At 36.9% G+C, this 22,027-nt stretch overlaps 2 protein-coding genes across 4 annotated transcripts in view; one reads left to right on the forward strand and one right to left on the reverse strand.

Moving 5' to 3' along the window:
* The window catches only part of LRP11 (LDL receptor related protein 11), a 36,247-nt gene extending 34,087 nt beyond the window's left edge, over positions 1 to 2,160 (forward strand). For both annotated transcript variants that reach the window (XM_012759712.2, XM_012759713.2), the window contains one exon: positions 507 to 2,160. In XM_012759712.2, coding sequence (XP_012615166.2) covers positions 507 to 661 — 155 coding nt within the window. In that variant the 3' untranslated portion in view covers positions 662 to 2,160. The remainder of the gene's footprint in view (positions 1 to 506) is intronic.
* Positions 2,161 to 6,295: 4,135 nt separating this feature from the next.
* Positions 6,296 to 22,027, reverse strand: part of PCMT1 (protein-L-isoaspartate (D-aspartate) O-methyltransferase) — a 46,442-nt gene continuing 30,710 nt past the window's right edge. The window contains exons 5-8 of one of the 2 annotated variants that reach the window (XM_076002871.1): positions 20,062 to 20,182; positions 18,874 to 18,959; positions 15,392 to 15,561; positions 6,296 to 7,107 (exon numbers count right to left, since the gene is read on the reverse strand). In XM_076002871.1, the coding sequence (XP_075858986.1) occupies positions 7,095 to 7,107; positions 15,392 to 15,561; positions 18,874 to 18,959; positions 20,062 to 20,182 (390 nt within the window). In that variant the 3' untranslated portion in view covers positions 6,296 to 7,094. Of the gene's footprint in view, positions 7,108 to 15,344; positions 15,562 to 18,873; positions 18,960 to 20,061; positions 20,183 to 22,027 lie in introns of both variants that reach the window. The other variant, XM_012759697.3, reaches the window with a different exon arrangement.

A 22,027-nucleotide genomic window follows, 5' to 3' on the forward strand; every position in this document is an offset into this window, starting at 1 on the left:
AAAGAAATTTCTTAAGCACCAACCAGAACAAGAAATCAGGAGTTTTGCCTATGTGATTGTCATATCATAAAAAAAAAAAAAAAAAAATCAGGAGTTAGTCCATACGTATTTTAAGAGAGAATGATCATTTATGAATCCATAAATGTAATCTATGACTACAATGAAAAAATTTCTTATGGTCAGAATGTCTATTATGTAAGAGAGTGATCTGACTGCAACATTTATACCCACTGATGGCATACAAACTTTGTGGGAAGCTGGTACAGAACTTGGTTTTAAACAGGTCTGGTTTGAGACCTAAACCCACAACTTACAAGCTATGCACTCCTAGGCAAATTACATAACCTCTCTGCACTTTAGTCTGCAAAATGGTAGTAGTACCAGTACCAATTTAGTTGAGTTGTTCAGATTAAATAGTGCTTGCAAAGTGCTTATCGTATAGTACATAGTAGCTGTCATTGTTAATAATTACTGTCTTACCCTCTTCATTTCTAATCTTTTCGCAGGTGCAGTGCTACCCCTGGCATTGGGTTTGGCTATCACTGCTTTGCTGCTTCTCATGGTTGCTTGCAGACTACGACTGGTGAAACAGAAACTTAAAAAAGCTCGTCCCATTACATCTGAGGAATCGGACTACCTCATAAATGGGATGTATCTATAATAAATGTAATTTAAATAGCTTTGGAGCAAAGATGTGTTTCACGTATAATTTATACATATATTATGTTCTGGGTATTTACAACTTCTTTTGTTTTTAAATGGGCTAGAAGATTCTGCAAATGCCAAATCTTGTCTTTATATTTATTATAGAAAGGTTTTCCGTAGACAGTATGAAATCTTTTGAAATTTAGAGCGGAATTAATATGATTAAAGACTTTTAAAATTCTAATTTACATAAGTTGTCCCTGATAATAGAAATTTGTACTTAGCTGAGGCAGAAAATTCAGTATCTCAAGAGGTGGTCTTAGGATGGCAGCATTAATTAACCCTTCACGTTTTAGAAGCCCCTGGCAGCGCTGGACCGCTGTGGGTAAGCACCCCTGTTCTGTGGCCCTGTCCTTTGTCCTTTAAGCTCCCCCTGCTCTCCTTCTACTTTCCCCTTCAAAACCTGTTTCTGAGAATGATGTCAAGTGACTTGATACCTTCAATGAGATGTTACCTATGGCAGGTGTATCTAAATTATAAACCTAGGAACAGGTCATGGAACCTCAGGGGATGAATGTGGGTTCTTCCTAGTGCCTCTGACATCATGTCATGTAGGTGGCTGCCTCCTTAGGCTAATCGTTGGGAGAAAAAAACCCAGACTTTGGATTACAAACAGCTCTAAGATGGTCATGAAGTGTGATAGGAAAGCCAGTTTTTCTCATTATTTTTAATGCTATAAAATGTAATAATGTGCCATTAGCTAATGCCACGCTTATGTATTTCTAGAGCATAAAGCACTTTTTCACAAATTCATCTTTACAGAAAATCGGGATCTAGCTTAGCATCTTTCCCCTCTTCATTTGTAGGCTTTTTAAAAGCAAATTATTCTAATCATCACTTAATGCTGTGATTATACACATTCTAGAAATGATTCTTCTGAGAGGAATATATAGTATGGTGCCTGTCTATACTCACATGATGTTCCTATTTATGTATTTTTTCACAATAAGTGGCAAATCTTTTAAAATACTTGAAAACACACCCTAGAGTCTAGTATACTTTAGACTGAACCTAAGGTAGGTTGTTCCTTTAGCAGAGGGCTTACGTTTAAGTAAAGGATATAACATATCAAAATACATTAACAGATGGAAAGTTCTAAAAAAAGAAGAAATTGGGTATTATTTTTGTTTCATGAGAAACTCAAGCATTTTGTTGAATGTTTAGAATTGAGCAAAGATTTAGATTTCTTGAGGGCAGTTTAGAGAAATGAACTATGTAAATGAACTTAAGATGTTTATATATGATGCTGTGCAGTTTGTTTTTATATAGAAAGACGTTACCTATAGCCATACCCAATAACATAAAAACTGATGAGGCATGCATCTTTCAGCACATCTTTTATACATAAAAAAAATAAACACAATTTAGTGTTGCTATGGTGTTGAAATACTTAAGAAATTATGTCCTGTATCTATGTAAACAATATTCCTTTAATAAACTGTATTTTATTCTTAAGCTTTTCTTTACCTTTTAATATAATCATAAGTTGCTAATATTGACTGAGCTGTTATTACATTATTTGAATTTAACCATATCAACCTGACAAAGGAAATAGAGGATTAGAGAGAAGTGACTTGCTTAAGGCCATAAAAAGTATATTGGAGGGAAGGAGAATGAAAGTCTACAAAATATATTACCAGATGGACTGAATGGGACTTTTAAAAGTTATCTCACCTGTGATTACCTGATTAAAGGAGTTCTGCATCTAAGACAATTAACCACTTCAGTAGGAGCATCGACTATAGTCGATAGCCACAGATGAATCCGCAAAACGACTTTAGCTGACAGCTGTGGTATGACTTTTCTACTTTTTCATTTATCAAAATAAAATTGTGAACATTTAAAAATAACATAATGAAAACATGTATGTTACCTATTCTAATTTACATTACAAGTAAAGCTGCCTGTAAAGTAAAACAAGCTTTCAGTGCTTTAAAGCTTTCCTCATCACACAAGAGCAAAACGGACTCGTCGTCAACGCACAGCACACGCTACCGTGCGGACTGTGAGTGCCGGTGTGGGCAAGGGTTCATGGCTGGTGAGCGCCGTACCGGAGTGGTTAAAAATAATTTTAAGGGGAAAGGTGTCCACAATTTCTCTCTCAAACATGTTGTGTTTTACATCTCTTTTCCTAAGAAAAGGCCCACTTAAACCATCTTTCTGAACACTTAAACTTACTTTTTCCTTTCATCTTCCTGAACACTTAAACTTGCTTTTTCCTGGCCGGGCGCGGTGGCTCACGCCTGTAATCCTAGCTCTCTGGGAGGCCGAGGCGGGCGGATTGCTCAAGGTCAGGAGTTCAAAACCAGCCTGAGCAAGAGGGAGACCCCGTCTCTACTATAAATAGAAATTAATTGGCCAACTAATATATATAGAAAAAATTAGCCGGGCATGGTGGCGCATGCCTGTAGTCCCAGCTACTCGGGAGGCTGAGGCAGGAGGATGGCTTGAGCCCAGGAGTTTGAGGTTGCTGTGAGCTAGGCTGACGCCACGGCACTCACTCTAGCCTGGACAACAAAGGGAGACTCTGTCTCAAAAAAAAAACAACTTGCTTTTTCCTTTCATTCTCAGTAAATAATAGCTACTCTTCCAGCCTTCCACAAGCATTTTAATGTTTCAAATCAACTGAGTACCAAGTATGTTCTCTTCCATAGGAAATCAACTAATTTTTTTCATCTTTCTCTTACTGAGTTTTCAAAATTTGTGATTTGGACCCACAGTTCCCTATTACACTTACCAACACCTTCTTTCAGTCTCTGATGGCTGTTCTTGTTGCTGTTTACTGTATTTTCCCTCCACCCAACATAAAGATGCATATTTCTATTTGCTTTCGGCTTTGCTGTTCAAGGCTGACCTTGCTGATGACTTTAACTGGATGTCACTATGTAAACGTATTACAGTGTGCTGTGCCCAGAACGCAGGCGCTGTCCTTGCCTTCAGACGTGCCCTCAACATCATTGATGATGCTTAACACAGCATCTGAGCCTCGGATTCTGTAATTTGGGGTTGCTGTTAATATTGTTCCAAAACTCTCTCGTGTTTGGTTTGTGTTAAGGAATTTATGCCACTTTGCTCTTAGCAGAACTACTTCAATCATTTGTTTACTAGACTCCAGGTTCTGTAAAATTGAATGAGAATTTCTAACTAATAACTGCCCAAGCTGAATATAAAGAAGGAAAAGCTTAGTTTGCAGTTTGCTATTAAGTCATCTCGCTGGCTTTTTAAGCACCTGTGTTGCAGACTTCTCAATTCCTGGCCCCCTTTTCCCAGCTCTTTTGCCCTATTAAATTCTAGTATTCTAAAGATAAAAGTGAATTATTTTAAGTTACAGCTACCTTAATGATTAAACAGGAAACCACCAAGGACAAAAATAAGACCTCCCAGAGCTGAATGTTTTCAGGAATAGATTGAGTGGTTAGAACTGAGCTTTCTCCTATATTTGCTTTATTTAGGTCTAAACATGTCTTTATTTTATTTTATTTCTTTTTGAGACAGAGTCTCACTTTGTTGCCCAGGCTAGAGTGAGTGCCGTGGCATCAGCCTAGCTCACAGCAACCTCCAACTCCTGGGCTCAAGCAATCCTACTGCCTCAGCCTCCTGAGTAGCTGGGAGTACAGGCAGGCACCACCATGCCCAGCTAATTTTTTCTATATATATTTTAGTTGGCCAATTAATTTCTTTTTACTTATAGTAGAGACAGGGTCTTGCTCAGGCTGGTTTTGAACTCCTGACCTTGAGCAATCTGCCCGCCTCAGCCTCCCAGAGTGCTAGGATTTCAGGCGTGAGCCACCTCGCCCAGCCCTAAGCATGTCTTCATGCCTACTTAATTCTCAAATCACATTAGTTTTTTCTTTAATGTCATCACACTACAAATTGGAAAGAGATCAACTTATAATATTATTCAATGTAAAAATAATTTTATAAGGTTATTTCAAAACTTAGGAAATTTCTCAAAACAAATTTTAATACAAAAATAATTTTAACTTTTACAAAAAAGTATTAGGAAAAATTGTGGTGAGTATGGGGACTTTTATTAATATGTAAAAATGTTTTCTGGCCAAGCAGGGTGGCTCCCGCCTATAATCCTAGCACTTTAGGAAGCCAAGGTGGAAGGATCACCTGAGGCCAGAAGTTGAGGACCAACATGGGCAAAATAGTGAGACCCAGTCTCCATAAAATATATATATATAAAAATTAGCCAGGTGTGGTAGCACACCCGTAGTCCCAGCTCTCAGGAGGCTGAGGCAGGAGGATCACTGAGCTCAAGAGTTGGAGGTTGCAGTGAGCTATGATGATACCACTGCACTCTAGCCTGGGTAACAGAGTAAGATCCTGGCATGCATGCATGCACAAATTAATTAATTAATTAAAAAAAGACATTTCTTATCTCTGACCTACACACATACGTAAATTTAACTCTTTGAAGAGAAAAACTCTTGGACCTAGCTAAAATCCTTTATTTGCATTTCTACCCATTTATTAATGTTCCCTTAAAATCCATTCCTATTTATTCAACATTCTAAAAGTTTAATTGATAAAAGTATAAAGAGCAATGCTTCAACAAGACTTAAGGCATAGCATTTGTCTGTACTATTCACGTGGCACTTAAGTTTGTCTTATCATATTTATAAACTGTCTCCTCAACTAGATTGCAAACTACTTTAGAGTATGGGCCTTTCTCTATCCCCAAAACCTAACATAGAGATTTACATATAGTAAAATGTAGGTAATATCTATGAAAGACACAGACTAGTGGACAAGTTTAAAAATTAAAGTCCTAAAGAATATTTGAAATATTTGACCTTTGTGTCTACCTCAAATGACACTGAGTTCTGGACTGCGAGGGTTCAAGGCTTGGGTCCAGAGGCAATCAACACCAGCAGCAAATAAAGCCAGCAATAATGCTAGTTTCCTGTGTCTAATACGTTATACCCAAGAAGAGACAATTGTGAAAATGTATGCATAATTTTTTAAAGCCATTTAAAAGAAGTAATGTTTAAGACTTTTAAAAGCTGGGAGGCAAGGGAGTGTCTCCCATGCTAAGGATCTCCCTGGCAGATTTATGCACACTTGCATGCACCAGAAAGGCTCTATTGAGAGTGCTGCTTCTGCTCATTCTAGAGCCTCTATTTCCTCAAGTTTTAGAACCCTTAGAAAAACTATTATAAAAGGTATAAGACCACGACACAACAAGATCCCTAAATGCTACTGCCTTCTTAGAAATTCATGTACAGTCATTATATTAATACATCTATTTATAAGTGAGAGACAGGTTTTGGTATATTCCTCAACCTTGTTCTTTCCTGACATGAAGTCAATTCATTCACCCATTCACTCATTCCGCATTTATTATACATCTACTACAGGAAAGCCTTGTGCTAGGTAGCAGAGAGAAATGATGATTCAAGTATGGTCCTGCCCTGAAGCAAAGTAATCGCATTCTACAATGCACAGTTGGATTAATGCTATTTACTTACTTAGATTTCACAAAAGGGAACTTTAGAGAAATAATTTTTTCTCTGTGATCTTGGCATTTTGTATCTGGAGGACATGCGGTTCTTTGTTCTATATTCAAACACCACCAATGATGCCTCTTTTACTTTAAACTTTATTTGGCAAAGCAGCACTGCATAAACTGTTCAGTAACTAGGACACAGCTTACACAGCATGTTAAATTCATATACATTACCAGCAGCAAATTAGAAACAAACAAACAAAAAACCCCACTAAGCTACAATTCTCCTATAATTTTGAGAGAGAGAGAGGAAGAACTACTTCAGTTATGTCCAATCTGAACAGCTGAGTGTTTACAGGACATCACCTGCCATCTTAAGGTTTAATATTTACAAATGCTGAGTTTTAAGGTAACAAAGCAGCTGATTGTATCTACAACATGCTATTCTATGACATCACATTAAAAGCTTTAAAAAGAAAGCTCATCTCTATTTTCTTAGTAGCATTTAACAGACATCCAAATACCAAAACTCTTAACTTGTGAATGGTGGCGTTATCAAATGCACAAAAGCAATCTGATAAATTAATATCAGAACAGAATTAAGTGTCCAAGAAAAGAAAAACCACTCCTCAAAATCAATTTGCAAACTAAGTTTTCCATTTTGCAGAACTGTTTCCTTTAATATTTCAAAGTAAACTGTGGGCATGTTAAAGTAATAATTCACAACTTTATACTTTGTATCCTTCATCTAGCAATTTGGCTCTGTGCCTCTTTGAAGAATTAGAAACCCTAAAAAACCACACATTTTCATGCTGAAAATAATAGTGTAACAAAGTCCAAAACAAGCTGTGATGGTGTTGGTTTTCAAAAAGCTTTGAGGACTGAGATGAGCAATCCACTGTAATATTACAGACTGATCAAGCTGATGTTGCTTTTACAATTCATCCCTGGGGGGAGAAAAGAGGAAAAAAACATAAGTAGAAGTTATATACTACACAATTTGGCTTTATAATAGTTTAGATACAAGTATTAAATCAATCAAAATGCACTGATCCCCAATCAATATATTAAAAAAGGAAAACAGCAAACAATCCCAAGTCAAAGCAAAATATGAAGTCAGCCATTCGAATATCTTTCATGCTACTCCAGAATGAAGTATGAAAGCTAGAAGCCTGAGTTATTTTTTAATTCTAAAAATAGATTTCTTCCTTCAAGATCAAAAATTCAGAAAAACTCTAACTTTTAGGTCTAGGATCATCTTAACACTATTATAAAATGACAACTTGAGTATTCAGAGTTTACTTTTTTTTTTAAGTCACAGAATTAGAAAAAAATTTAGTCTTTCGCTTAGTGTCTGTTAGCGATTATGGAGTGGGTCAATTTCAACCCAAACTCTCTGGGAGAAAAGGCATCATCTGTAGGTATAATATACCTGTCAGCTGATTTCATAAGGCAGCTTTATCAGCTCCAAAAGAAACCATTCGCTCAGCAAGGTGCAGCACTGTACCAGCAACTGCCACTGAGAGGAAGGAATAAAAATGCAGTCTAAAATAATCTGTATGGTATATAAATTACACCTCAATAAAGCCATTAAAAGTGAAAAGATAAATAAAACTACCAAAAAAGCCTAAAAGCCTCATAAATGAGGGTAATCAAGTGAAAAAAATATCATTAAACATTCCAGTACTTTGGGGTAAAGAAGAATGTTAGCAATTAAATCTCAAATGATTCAGAAAAAAGGAAAAAATATTACATATATGTCTATATAGAAAGAGGGAGTGATGAAGAAATGTACAAAAATGCTAATAATTGGTGACTCTGAAAAGAGAGATTTAGGAGTTCTTTTACTATTCTAGCAACTTGTCTGTAATAAAAACTTAAAAGTTTTGAAAAAGTTAAAATAAATTTGAAAGCTACGATCCTCAACCCCAGGCCACAGACCAGTATCAGTCCATGGCCTGTTAGGAACTGGGCCACACAGCAGGAGGTAAGCAGCAGGTGAGACAAGCTTCATCTGTATTTACAGCTGCTCCCCATTGCTGGAATCACAGCCTGGGTTCTGCCTCCTGTTGGATCAGCAGTGGCATTAGTTGCAGGAAAACAAGCTCAGGGATCCCATGGATTCTGCATTATGGTGAGCTGTATAACTATTTCACCATATATTACAATATAATAATAACAAAGTACACAATAAATGTAATGCACTTAAATCATCCCTAAACTATCCATCCACCCACCCCACCCCTGGTCTATGGAAAAATTGTCTTCCATGAAACCAGTCCCTGATGCCAAAAAGGATGAAGACTGCTGTGAAGGGAAGGAGAAGCAAAGAACTTAAATTTCACAGGTAAGTAGTAAGTTAAAGAATTACCAGATAATTTGGTTTTATTAAAACTGAATTTTGTAAATTGTGCAATATTTTAAAAATTACTTCTCCCATAAGGTGCCTTTATCACACAGTATTGGATTATCTATTAAGTGATAAATTATAAGTTCTGACTGTTCTTAGTATATTCTTCTAAATAACAGTACTATAATTCTCATAGCATTTTTCACTTAAATTCATGCATTAAAATATTCAGTCTACAAAGAGTTCACTAGCAAAGTGCTCTATTTATAAACAAATTCACTTGTGCTTTTTAAAATATGAATTAAAGATACCAATACTTTTATTAATTCATTACATTTTATTTACCTATTATAAGGCATTAAGGATACTGCAAATAAATTAATGTCTCATCATCAATATAGTACAATATTTCCAAATAGCCTCTCCATCTAAAAAGTGTTTAAGATATTAAGTTTATAGACCTGAATTTTAAAATTAGGGCCAGGGAGAAATAAAAATTTGCTATCAGGGTATGTATAATCTTGTTACCATTCTAATACTCCGAAATCTAAGTAACTTGTAAGTTATTAAATTTTTCCTAATGTTCAAAATTCTACATAACCATATCTTTATCTGACTTACATGAATATATCATTTACAATAAAAAGTGCTAGTACATCCTAAATTTTTAGAAAGGCTCTTTCAAATTGCCATATTTTTTTTAAAAAAGGGCTGGCATTTTATTCCCAGCACTTTGGGAGACTGATGCTGGAGGATCACTTGAGGCCAGGAGTTCAAGACCAGCCTGAGCAACATAGTGAGACCCTGTCTCTACAAAAAATAAACATAAAAAATTAGCCTGGCATGGTGGCACACGCCTGTAGTCCCATTTACTCGGGAGGCTGAGACAGGAGGATCACTTGAGCCCAGGAGTTCAAGGCTGCAGTGAGCTATGATCACATCACTACTATCACCCTCTAGCCTGGGCGATAGAGAGAGATATAAAAAATAAAATAAAATAAATAAAATAACATTGCTATATATAATGTGCTAAATATATTCATTAGGTTAATAACTGTATGTATTTTATAACATATAATTAGACATAATTTAAATATTTATGGGGTTTTAATAACTCTATGCCACTACCATTTACTCTTATATGTTCTTTACCAAGAAAAAATAAAAAGATGTACTACCAGGAATCAATAATCAAAATTCACAAATGTTTTCTAATAATTTAATGGATTTTCTGAGGTAATAAAAGCTTTGTGGCTCACACCTATAATCCCAGCACTTATGGAGGCAGAGATGGGAGGATTGCATGAGGTCAGGAGTTTGAGCCTGAGATACACAGAGACCCCCATCCCTACAACAAATAAAAAAATTAGTTGGGCATGGTAGCACATGTGTGCAGCTCCAGCTTCTAGGGAACCTGAGGTAGGAGGGTCACTTAAGCCCAGGAGTTTGAGGTTGCAGCAAGCAATGATAGATGGCACTGCACTCCAGCCTGGGCAACAGAGCAAGACTCTGCCCCTCCCCGACCCCACCACCCCTGCAAAAAAGCTTTGGACAATTTGCCTCATACAGTGCATTATGAGAGACACAAAAAGAATTTCAAAAGTAACAGTATATCCCTGGCTTTAAGGATACAAAATATGCCACAATGCTATAATATATGTAAAAAAATAAAAAAGGAACAATATAGAATATGGAACCCAGGATCAATTAGATACCCTAGGACCTATGTTGTCAACCTTAGAAAAGCAAAATCAGGCCAGGGGTAATGGCTCACAACTATAATCCTAGCACTTTGGGAGACTGAGATGGGAGGATCGCTTAAGTCCAGGAGTTTGAGGTTGCAGTAAGCTATGATGATGCCACTGCACTCTAGCCTAGGTGACAGAGTCAAACCCTGTCTCCAAAACCGGAAAAAAAAAACAAAAAAACAAAAAAACCCACCCAGGCCAGGAGCGGTGGCCCACACCTGTAATCCTAGCACTCTGGGAGACCAAGGCAGGCAGATTGCTCGAGGTCAGGAATTTGAAACCAGCCTGAGCAAGAGTGAGACCTTGTCTCTACTAAAAATAGAGAGAAATTAATTGGCCAACTAATATATATATATATAGAAAAAATTAGCCGGGCATGGTGGTGCATGCCTGTAGTCCCAGCTACTCGGGAGGCTGAGGCAGAAGGATTGCTTGAGCCCAGGAGTTTGAGGTTGCTGTGAGCTAGGCTGATGCCATGGCACTCACTCTAGCCTGGGCAACAAAGCGAGACTCTGTCTCAAAAAAAAAAAAAGAAAAGAAACTCAAATATAAAACATAAAACTTTCAGGCTGGGCACGGTGGCTCACGCCTGTAATCCTAGCACTCTGGGAGGCCGAGGCGGGCGGATTGCTCAAGATCAGGAGTTTGAAACCAGCCTGAGCAAGAGCAAGACCCCATCTCTACTATTAATAGAAAGAAATTAATTGGCCAACTAATACATATAGAAAAAGTTAGCTGGGCAAGGTGGCGCATGCCTGTAGTCTCAGCTACTCGGGAGGCTGAGGCAGAAGGATTGTTTGAGCCCAGGAGTTTAAGGTTGCTGTGAGCTAGGCTGACGCCATGGCACTCACTCTAGCCTGGGTGACAAAGCGAGACTCTATCTCAAAAAAAAAAAAAAAAAAAAAACTTTCACTAGAAGATTAACAAAATATTGATTTTCATATATATAATCAACATACTTAAAAATTCAAATTTTAAAAGTATTACATTTCTAAAACAACTAACACAACTATTATATATCCACAATCATGAACATAATACCACAGATTCTGGGTCTATGGCCTACGGCCTGTGGATATGGCATTTTTTCACCTTCTGTTAATCCACCAAAATTACAAGTGACATTTTTCCAAGTATAAGGAGACATAAGCCTACATTCAAGTTTGCGGCTTTATTTGGTACTAGAATTCAGCATGCCCACTAGCTCTCATTTTTTTAAATATAGTTTCTGTCACACCTCCTCAGCAAAAATTGGCTCTCATCCTCATCGGATCCCTCAGTAAAAGAAGGATGCAAAGCTGGTGAGAAACAAGAGATGGTTCCTGAGAAAGCACTGTGAGTTGTTAAATTAATCCTGAAGAAAGTCTGAAAGAACAGAAATCATCTAGCCTATCAAGAAGTTGACCAAGGAACATTTTAGATGATAATTCCCAAATGTAGAAGGGACACTTAGAAAATAGTGACCATTTTTTAGATGTAGCTATCAATCCACTCTTCTCTATTCTTACTAACATACTACTAACATACTTACTAACATTGCCTTAATTCAGGCCACTGTCATTTCACCCCTGAATTGTTACAGCCTCCTCCTGTTTTTGACTCCAGTTTTGTCCCTTTCCAATCTACTGTCTGCATGACAGCTAGAGTTATCTTTCTGAAATGTAATTCTGATAACTTCATTGCTTGGCTGAAACACTTCAATTGCTCCTCACTGTGAGTCTAAACACACTACACTGTAATTGCCTGTTTGTCTTAATCTCTCAAGTTGCTCTTCATAAAAGCTCCATGAGAACAGTCAGTTTCAAATCACAGCTGAAGATTCCTGGTGCCTAGTACAGTGCCTGGCATAGCAGCTACACACATACTGGTTGAATGAATGATACTAAGAAGGTCCTCACAATGAAAAAAATATTTAACAACAGAACGGATTGCCAAAGAAAGGTGTTAGATGTTACTTTTCCAAAGGAAATTTAAATAAACACATCTTTTTCTGTCAAGAACAGTTTAAGTATAGATTGGCCTAAAGGGAACAGAAATGGGACATATAAAAGCTAGATGACCTATCAAATCTCTTCCAGACCTAAATTTTAAAAGAAGCAGGAATGTCTACTTAGGGGGCAGGGGAAGGAAGTAGTGGTGAGAAGTGATTCAGACCACATTTGCCACAGGGCTCCTTCCTCTGACTTACAGTAAGTCTGGCCCACATGATGCCCTGGTAAGACAGAGGAGCACGGGAGGAAAGAACATTGAGATGATTCACAGATTTGGTAGGGGCTACTTCCCTCTGTCACTACAGCTTCTGTCAAGAACCAACCTCCTCCTCCATCCCTTACCCAGGTTGCCCCTGTTCTCAGGAGTTCCAGTAAAACCACTTCCTCCCCTTTCCCTTTTAGACCTAGAGTGGTAAAAGCTTCCTGGGTGTCCCTGGTCCCTAGGTACAACATCATCCTTTACTGGTTCCCATAATCTTTCCCATATTTCTCTAAAAGTCCCTTCATTAAAATCACTTCGAAATCCTAATGGTTTGCATGCCTTGTTTCCTGCTTAGACCCTGATGATATAGTTTATGAACACAAATAGAAATAGCAGATTAACAGTCAAGATTTTAAGTTAACTGTTTATATTGTACCCTCTCAAATATCCTATTTTCCAGTAATTTTTAAGGACAATTATTTTTTATACGATGGTTGTTTTTATTTTCCCAATTTAGTTTCACCTTGAGTTATATGCTTTAAACTTCCAGAATTACAATCAAGTAACTGAGTATCTTTGTAATTAGAACCATATCTTTGGATGTAGAAAATGTATTGAACAAAGAGATAAAAAAATATATATATAACAGAAAAAATTAGAATGTCCTCCTGGTACAGCTAGAAAATGTTTTCCAATGATGCCAAATGTAGAAATTGCTTGATATATATGTTTTTTAATTTGAAGGCCAAAAAGAAAAACAGGTATACATTTAAATGTTTGGCAAATGATCAAATAATTGTCCATAAGTTTAAAAGTTATTCTAAATTTTTTAACTAATAGTTTGGTTTTATCAAGGGTAAATTCAGGGTTTCTGGGATCCTAAGGCTTATTTAATTAGGAGAATCTCTTTATGAAGGAAAAAAAAATCAATAAGACTGTCATATAAATTAGGGACAGGGTCGGAAAGGGCCTTAGCAAGAAAGGGCTCTGGAGCTTCAGCTCCATGAGCTTCATGGTAAATCCACCTCTAATTATAAAAACAAAATACCTTTTTGTAAATCTAAAATTTACAAATAAATCTAAATATCTAAAATCAATCTATCATTAAATTATAGGTAGAATGTTTAATACTCATATTTATTGTGTACAAAAAGAAAATTTTTAAACTTTTAAATGAATATGAACTTTTACTTGGTAACAAATTTCACTTATCATACCATGTAATCATATTCTATGTTATCGAATAATATTATGAATCATATAAACCATAACTAGAAATGAAGAAAGGTTGTAAATAATTAATAAGTATATCTAATTCTAGAAAAGATAGTTTCTTAAATAATTTTTTTAAGAAGCAGCTATGCTCCAGGCTAGAATTCACAGAAAACAGCTATAGGTAAAGAATAAAATGCAACTCCTAGGAAGATATTTTAGAAAAGCCTCATCTGAATTTAGTTGAAAGTAAAATACAGTTCTGAACTGAGTTAGATTCATTTTTGCAATTAAACATTCATTCAAAAAGTACCTTTTCTCTTTCTAGAAAACAACATTGAGAGGTCTATTAAATGTATCACTATTTCAATTGAGAAAATAATTATCTTAAAGTAAGAATCTTCATGTCAAATAAAAATAGATTCTAAGATAAAGAAATCATAAAGCCTTTCTTATTTTGGCATTTAACTTCAAGTAATCTTAGCTAATGGCACTTTTACATTCTGATCTCACTCCCTCTCATCGAAGGGAAGAAAACAGAGAAGAGAAATCTTGGCTTCAAACAAAATATTCACATTACACTGAGACATAAAACAAAAGTGAGCATTATATATACAACGGAGCCATGCTGTGCTGAAAATTGCTGCATGCTGCTGGTCCTTTGGGTGGGTTTGTGAGACCTGGGCACTCACTAGGTAGCTTATGGAATCCCTGCTCCTCCCTAAGAATAGCTTAAAAATTGGCTGGCCTCTAGAATGAAAAGAAGTTTATGTCTTACGGTGGCTCTGAAACAAGACTGAATGTAAAAACAGGTACAGCTTGTCAGACATCTATGAATCTGATTTAAAGAGAGAAATCAAGCTGAGAGGAAGAATGTCCTCTCTGGGATTCTAACACTCTCAAAAACTGAGACAGCTGTTCTTTCCTCTTCTTGATAACAATGGCATTAATACAATAGAGAGTGGCCAAGACCCCTTCTTTTCCAGATTGAAGCCTTTGTTTCCATGCTAATACAGTAGCTATAAAATGATTTGTAAATATAGAAACACAGAGTGCTCCATAATAAAAAAAATATCCTTAGAAAGTACTGAACTGGGCTGGGTGCGGTGGCTCACGCCTATAATCCTAGCACTCTGGGAGGCTGAGGCGGGCAGATCCCTCAAGGTTAGGAGTTTGAAACCAGCCTGAGCAAGAGCAAGACCCCATCTCTACTATAAATAGAAAGAAATTAATTGGTCAACTAAAAATATATAGAAAAAATTAGCCAGGCATGGTGGCGCATGCATGTAGTCCCAGCTACTCAGGAGGCTGAGGCAGAGGGATTGCTTGAGCCCAGGAGTTTGAGGTTGCTGTGAGCTAGGCTGACACCACGGCACTCTACCTCGGCAAAGAGTGAGACTCTGTCTCAAAAAAAAAAAAAAAAAAAAAAAAAAAAAAAAAAAAAGAAAGTACCGAACTGCAGCTGAAAGTCTCTTAAAAAACAAACAAAAAATACGTTGTGCCAACCAAGTCTCACCCTCCCTTTCCCAAAGATATGAGTTAAGCCAAAAGAAGGGCACACCATGCAAAATTTTCACATTTTTAATGTAATGAATTTCTGATGTTGTAATGGAGCAGCATAAAGGTGACAACCAAAAAACAGCTCTTGTAGTCTAATGTCTTAAAATCCACACCCTTTCACCTTGCATGTGTGGAAGAAGAAAGAGCAGAAGATAAAATCACTTCCACCTGGACCACTGCTTTTCTTTATCTGTTAAAGGCACGTATATCACCCCCATCAGAGGCTTCATTTTGACGCTGCCATCTTGTAGCTTGTCATACTGCTCCAACATTTGGTTTCCACCTGCAGGACCAACTGGCAATATCAATCTTCCACCAGGCTTTAACTGGTCTATTAGCTAAAAGAAAAAAAAACAAAACACATATACACCAAGTTATAGATTTTATATTAATAGTCCTTTTACATTGCTGTAAAAAACTTTTAGTGTCCATGGGCAGAAAGCAGAAATGTACTTTATTTAATATATACAGGTTGAGCAAACTGATCTGAAAATCCACAGCTGAAAATGCTCCAAAATCCAAAACATAACACAAGTAAGTAGTTTCACAGGTACCAGACCTCATGTGGTGTGTGGCAGTCAAAACTGTTTCATGCAGAAAATTATTAAAAATATTGTAGTAAAATTATCCTCAGGCATGTGTATAAGATATATATGAAACATAAATAAATGTCATGTTTAGACTTGTATCCTATCCCCAAGATATCTCATTATATATAGATAAAATATTTTAAAACTCAAAAAAGCCTGAAAAAATCCAAAATCCAAAACACTTCTGGTCCCATGCATTTTGGATAAGGGATACTCAAACTTATATAAACTTTTATTGTTATACTATTACTCAACTGTCAGCCTCTTCTGTTAAGCTACAGGTTCCTTGAGAATAGGGACTGTGTCTTATTCATCTTTGTGCTCCTAGCATCTAACATACAGTAAATACCTCGCACAACCACAGTGCTCCAAATGTTTGAACTGAACCACCTAATGTAGAACTATCCTCTTGGGGAGGCCAAAGGCAAAGTATAAAATTCTAATGCCTGTGTGCCTGTTCTGAGCCTGTGTGGGTTGAAAAGGAGGGACGGGGAAGGAGGAGAAGTGTAGAAATCAGCAAGGAATCCCTATCCTATTATTTTAGAATCTAGGGCATCACTGAAGCAAAGATAAGGGAACACTAGTTATATGATTATATTTAGGATTACTGGTACCATGAGGAGTGAAGGTAGGGCTGGAGAACCAAACCCTATCAATGAAGAACCAAGACTACTTAGTGAAAGCCCCTCCAGTCAGAAAACTTTTAAATTATATTTTACCATTTTATTATAATATAGCCTTACAGATCACCATCAATCAAAAGGAAGAAATCTTACTTTGGATAATATCTATTACCCCAGAGAAGGGTGCCCTCAATTAAAAATTTAGTGTTCATTTTAATTTTTATCAAAATAATACTTTTAGGCCGGGCGCGGTGGCTCACGCCTGTAATCCTAGCTCTCTGGGAGGCCGAGGCGGGCGGATTGCTCGAGGTCAGGAGTTCGAAACCAGCCTGAGCAAGAGCGAGACCCCGTCTCTACTATAAATAGAAAGAAATTAATTGGCCAACTAATATATACAAAAAATTAGCCGGGCATGGTGGCACATGCCTGTAGTCCCAGCTACTTGGGAGGCTGAGGCAGGAGGATCCCTTGAGCCCAGGAGTTTGAGGTTGCTGTGAGCTAGGCTGACGCCACGGCACTCACTCTAGCCTGGGCAACAAAGCGAGACTCTGTCTCAAAAAAAAAAATAAATAAATAAAAATAATACTTTTAAGTATTCTTTCAGTTGTTTTTCTCAATTTCAAGGTTTATAATGAAAAATAGATTTCTTCCTCCTACCCCAATCTTGCTCCCTAAATGCAGTCATCTTAAATCCTTTCTGCTGTCTTCTAGTATTTACCTTTATTATTTCCAAATATGTGCTATATAAGGATTTAACATACATTCTGCTTCCTTGCCCCAATCTAACCAATCATAATTTATTAAAATCATTTTCAGTGATGATTGTGTAAATATGATTTACTGCTGAGCCAAGAGGTCTCCAATGATTGTTTCCTTTCTTATATCAATTAATAGTTTTGTTTTCCCTGCAGCTAAAATTGAAGGCTTTTCTTTTTTCATTCACTCACTTAATTTTCTTGTAACTATCTATAAATCCTTCTACCCTCCAATAGCTTCTCAACAAAAATTTCACAGTCAAACCTATCTAATTAGTGCTTTTTTTTTTCCCCCTCTTCTGTAGATGGACTTCCTTCTAGTGACTCCGAATCTGGACTAGCTATTCTCCAGGCCTGCTACTTAGCTTTCATCCTGGGACTTCCTTCTGCAATAATCCTGGGAATTCCTATATCTCTTTCTGACCAAGATGCCCTACTTGGTTTCCCCTTTTGGTTGTTCCTACTGTCTGTCTCTTCCTTTTTTTTTTTTTTTTTTTGAGATAGGGTCTCACTCTGTCACCCTGGCTAGAGTGCAGTGGTGTCATCACAGCTCACTATAACCTCAAACTCTTGGACTTAAGTGATCTTCCTGCCTCAGCCTCTCCAGTAGCTAGGACTACAGATGCACACCACCATGCTTGGCTAACTTTTCTATTTTTTTGCAAAAATGGGGTCTCACTCTTGCTCAGGTTGGTCTCGAACTCCTGGTCTCAAGCAATCCTTCCACGTCAGCCTCCTAAAGTGCTAGGATTATAGGTGTGAGCAACCACAACGGACCCCATTTCCTCATATTTTGATTATACTATTAAAGTAATTTCTCCAGAAGCATTTTGTGAAATAGTACTTAGAATATTTTAAAAGACAGAGATTGATATTTATAAGTCTAAAACTATTGTTATTCTATTTGGTGATGTGTGTGCATATAGAATTCAAGGCTAGAAATAATTTTCAGTTCAGATTTTGATGATTTGCTCCTGTAAGGTTACAGTGAGCTATGATTGATTACACCACTGTACCCCAGCCTGGGCAATAGAGCAAGATCCTGTCACTAAAAATATAATAATAATAATATACAATACTGGAATACACTTCCTTCTCATTGCAAACTATGCAAATTATACTATTCTTTAAGATTCAGTTCAAGTTCCATTTCTCTGTGAGGTCTCCTTGACCACTCAATGCTAAATTTTCTCCCTCATGTACATATTTTCTTATCCATCCAATATATATCATATACTAATGACATGCTATCATATCATTAATTTCTCTGTTACATATGAGACACATCTATTCTAGAATATAAGCTCTGTGAAGGTACAATGTATGACAAATACTTCCTAGTATCTCTCACGCACCTAACATAGTCTTGCGTATTCTCATATTTATGAATAATAAAACTTCACCAAACTGATTATCAGGTCATGAACTCCAGAGGGATTTCCCCAATTCTATTGTTGTCCTAGTTCTTACCTGGATCAAATATTGCTTCAAGTAAGACAGCCACAGCTGGGATTTAGTAATTTTCATGTTATTTATACAATTGTTTGCATTTTAAAAAAAGAGTAACAGCTAACTGTAACCAAAATGCATGACCCAAAAGTATAATTATATTTTGAACATCATCTTTTAGAGTTTTAGTTAAATAAAACACACAAACACACACACACAAAATCCCAACTCACTGCCTGGGGCACAACTGGGGCTGCAGCTCCTACGTGAATAGCATCATAAGGGGCCTCTGCGGCATATCCCATTCTTCCATCCCCCACTGAAAGAAAAAAGGTATGCTTTAAAAACCTGTTCAGATCAAACCTAATGTGAAGAATTCTAGTATAAAGGGTATAAGATGGGGAAAGGATAGATTTTTCAATAAATGATCCTGGGACAATTCTGTATTCATATGAAAAAAAATAAATAACTGGACCCCTACAGCTCATACATATACAAAAATCAATGTTAGGGCCGGGCGCGGTGGCTCACGCCTGTAGTCCTAGCTCTCTGGGAGGCCGAGGCGGGCGGATTGCTCGAGTTCAGGAGTTCGAAACCAGCCTGAGCAAGAGTGAGACCCTGCCTCTACTATAAATAGAAAGAAGTTAATTGGCCAACTAACATATATAGAAAAAATTAGCTGGGCATGGTGGCGCATGCCTGTAGTCCCAGCTACTCGGGAGGCTGAGCCAGGAGGATCGCTTGAGCCCAGGAGTTTGAGGTTGCTGTGAGCTAGGCTGACGCCACGGAACTCACTCTAGCCTGGCCAACAAATCGAGACTCTGTCTCAAAAAAAAAAAAAAAAAAAATCAATGTCAGGAATATCAAAGACCTCAGTGTGAAAAGCTAAAATGATAAAGCTTCTAAAAAATAATATAGAGACATATCTTCATGATTTTAGGGTATCTTTAAATAGGACACAGAAAGCACTGGAAAAAATTGGTAAGTCTTGACTTCATTAAAATTTAAAATTTCTATTTATCAAAAGGTACCAGTAAGATGAAAAGGCACACCACATGGGGGAGAAGAAATTTACAATATATATAAACAAAGGGCTAAAAGCCCTGTAAATCAAAGAAAAATACAAGCAATCTAATATCTAATAGGAGGTACTTCATGAAAGAGGAAATCCAAATGGCCAAACACATAAAAAAAGTATTCAACCCCATTGGTTAGAAAGAAATACAAAATTAAAATTACAAAGAGATACAATGCTATACACTCATTAGGTAGGCAAAAAGAGTAATTGTTTTTCTTTTTTAGTACTTAAAAGTGAATGTAAAAAGTGCAATATTTAGGTCTGAGTATTATTTAGCTTGCATTGGATCTTTTGAAATAAAAATCCTCTGGAGAAGAAATTTTTAAAGTTTTCTGATACTCACCAACCAGTTGTACTCTCCCTGAAGACAAAAGGGTTGGATCGTCCTTTCTGACATTATTTATTGAGTCATCTACTAGCTCTTTAATATGATCAATTCCTATGACTTTTCCACTACCTCCAACCTGAAAAAGAGAAAATAATTCAATAGCTCATTGGGCTAAATTTGTTTTTCTGAAGTGCCATTGAAGTGTTTCCTTATATAAATCATATTCTACAATGAGAAATAAAATAGTTTATTGTAAATTATTTACCTATACAACTTTCTCAACTATCACTGAATAATTATGTTCAAGCAATCTAAAAGCTAAAAAAGGGGGGGGATGGGCGAAAAAAAAAAAAAAAATAAAAAAAAAAAAAAAAAAAAAAAAAAAATAAAAGCTAAAAAAATTTTAAAAAAACTTATTCTAAGAAATTTTATATCTTTCTTAGATTTCTATTTTAAATCCCAAACTTTGAAGTAGAATTACCAATATTTAAAGGTAATGCGATGCGATAATTTTTTTTTTTTTTGAGACAGTCTCTGTCTCACTCTGTCTCACTCTGTTGCCTGGGCTAGAGTGCCATGGCATCAGCTTGGCTCACAGCAACCACCAACTCCTGAGCTCAAGCGATCCTCCTGCCTCAGCCTCCTAAGTAGCTGGGACTACAGGCATGCACCACCATGCCCGGCTAATTTTTTCTATATATTTTTAGTTGACCAATTAATTTCTTTCTATTTTTAGTAGAGACGAGGTCTCACGGTCTCACTCTTGCTCAGGCTGGTTTCGAAATCCTGACCTTGAGTCATCCTCCCGCCTCGGCCTCCCAGAAAGCTAGGATTACAGGCGTTAGCGACCACGCCCGGCCCCAAATGCAATAATTTTTAATTTAAGTTTCTAAAAGCAAAACTTTAAATATTAAAATGTTCCATAAAAATTTGATGGGAAGGGATTTCTATACCTGATTCTATTGCCATTAATAGAAAACATAAAAATATATAAAAATATATAAAAATATAAAAAAGGCCCCAAGTATTTTTTTTTTTTTTTTTGAGACAGAGTCTCACTCCATTGCTTGGGCTAGAGTGCCATCAGCATAGCTCACAGCAACCTCAAACTCCTGGGCTCAAGCAATCCTACTGCCTCAGCCTCCCAAGTAGCTGGGACTACAGGCATGTGCCACTTATGCCCGGCTAATTTTTTTATATATATATTTTTTAGTTGGCCAATTAATTTCTTTCTAATTTTAGTAGAGACAGGGCCTCGCTCTTGCTCAGGCTGGTTTCAAACTCCTGACCTTGAGCGATCTGCCCACTTCAGCCTCCCAGAGTGCTAGGATTACAGGCGTGAGCCGCCATGGCCCAGCCAGTCTGCTGATTATAATATTTACAGCAAGCTACATAGATTCTAGTCCATGGTTAAATCCCAACTTAACTAGACTAGAATTTTCCAATCTAGCCTGCAGGCACAAGATTTCTCATAATCAAACTGATTTGATTACCTTAGCACCGATGAACCTTTACTCCGAGGTGTGTCACCAGCTTATACTCTGAATAGTCCCTCAACCAGATAAGCCTCTGGTGATAAAAGTTGAAATATAATAAACAAGGCATTTTTCTAAGAGCACTTTTTATAATGTAAAAGAAGCTCTACCTTCAATTCCCAATAAACCTATAAGAGTGTTTGGAAACTTTATTCTATTCTGCCAAGTGAGAACTGGGAAGAATTTAGTTTGGGAGCTACTGGCTGCTAGCTTGGGATCACGAGGGTAGAGTCTGCCAGATAACGAAGCCAAACCAAAAAGTAGAGAGAAAGCCATTGTCAATAACAACATTTGGTCTAAATCTAGCCACACTAGAAGCCAGATATACCTCTCAACTTTTCCATTATACTAACTAAATAAACTCCCTTTTAGCTCTGCCAGTTTGGGTTGAATGTTCTGTCACCTGCAACAACAACAAAACCCTAAGCCATGCTCATTCCAACTGC

The sequence above is a fragment of the Microcebus murinus genome, chromosome 5 (assembly GCF_040939455.1).
Source record: "Microcebus murinus isolate Inina chromosome 5, M.murinus_Inina_mat1.0, whole genome shotgun sequence".
NCBI lineage: Eukaryota > Metazoa > Chordata > Mammalia > Primates > Cheirogaleidae > Microcebus > Microcebus murinus.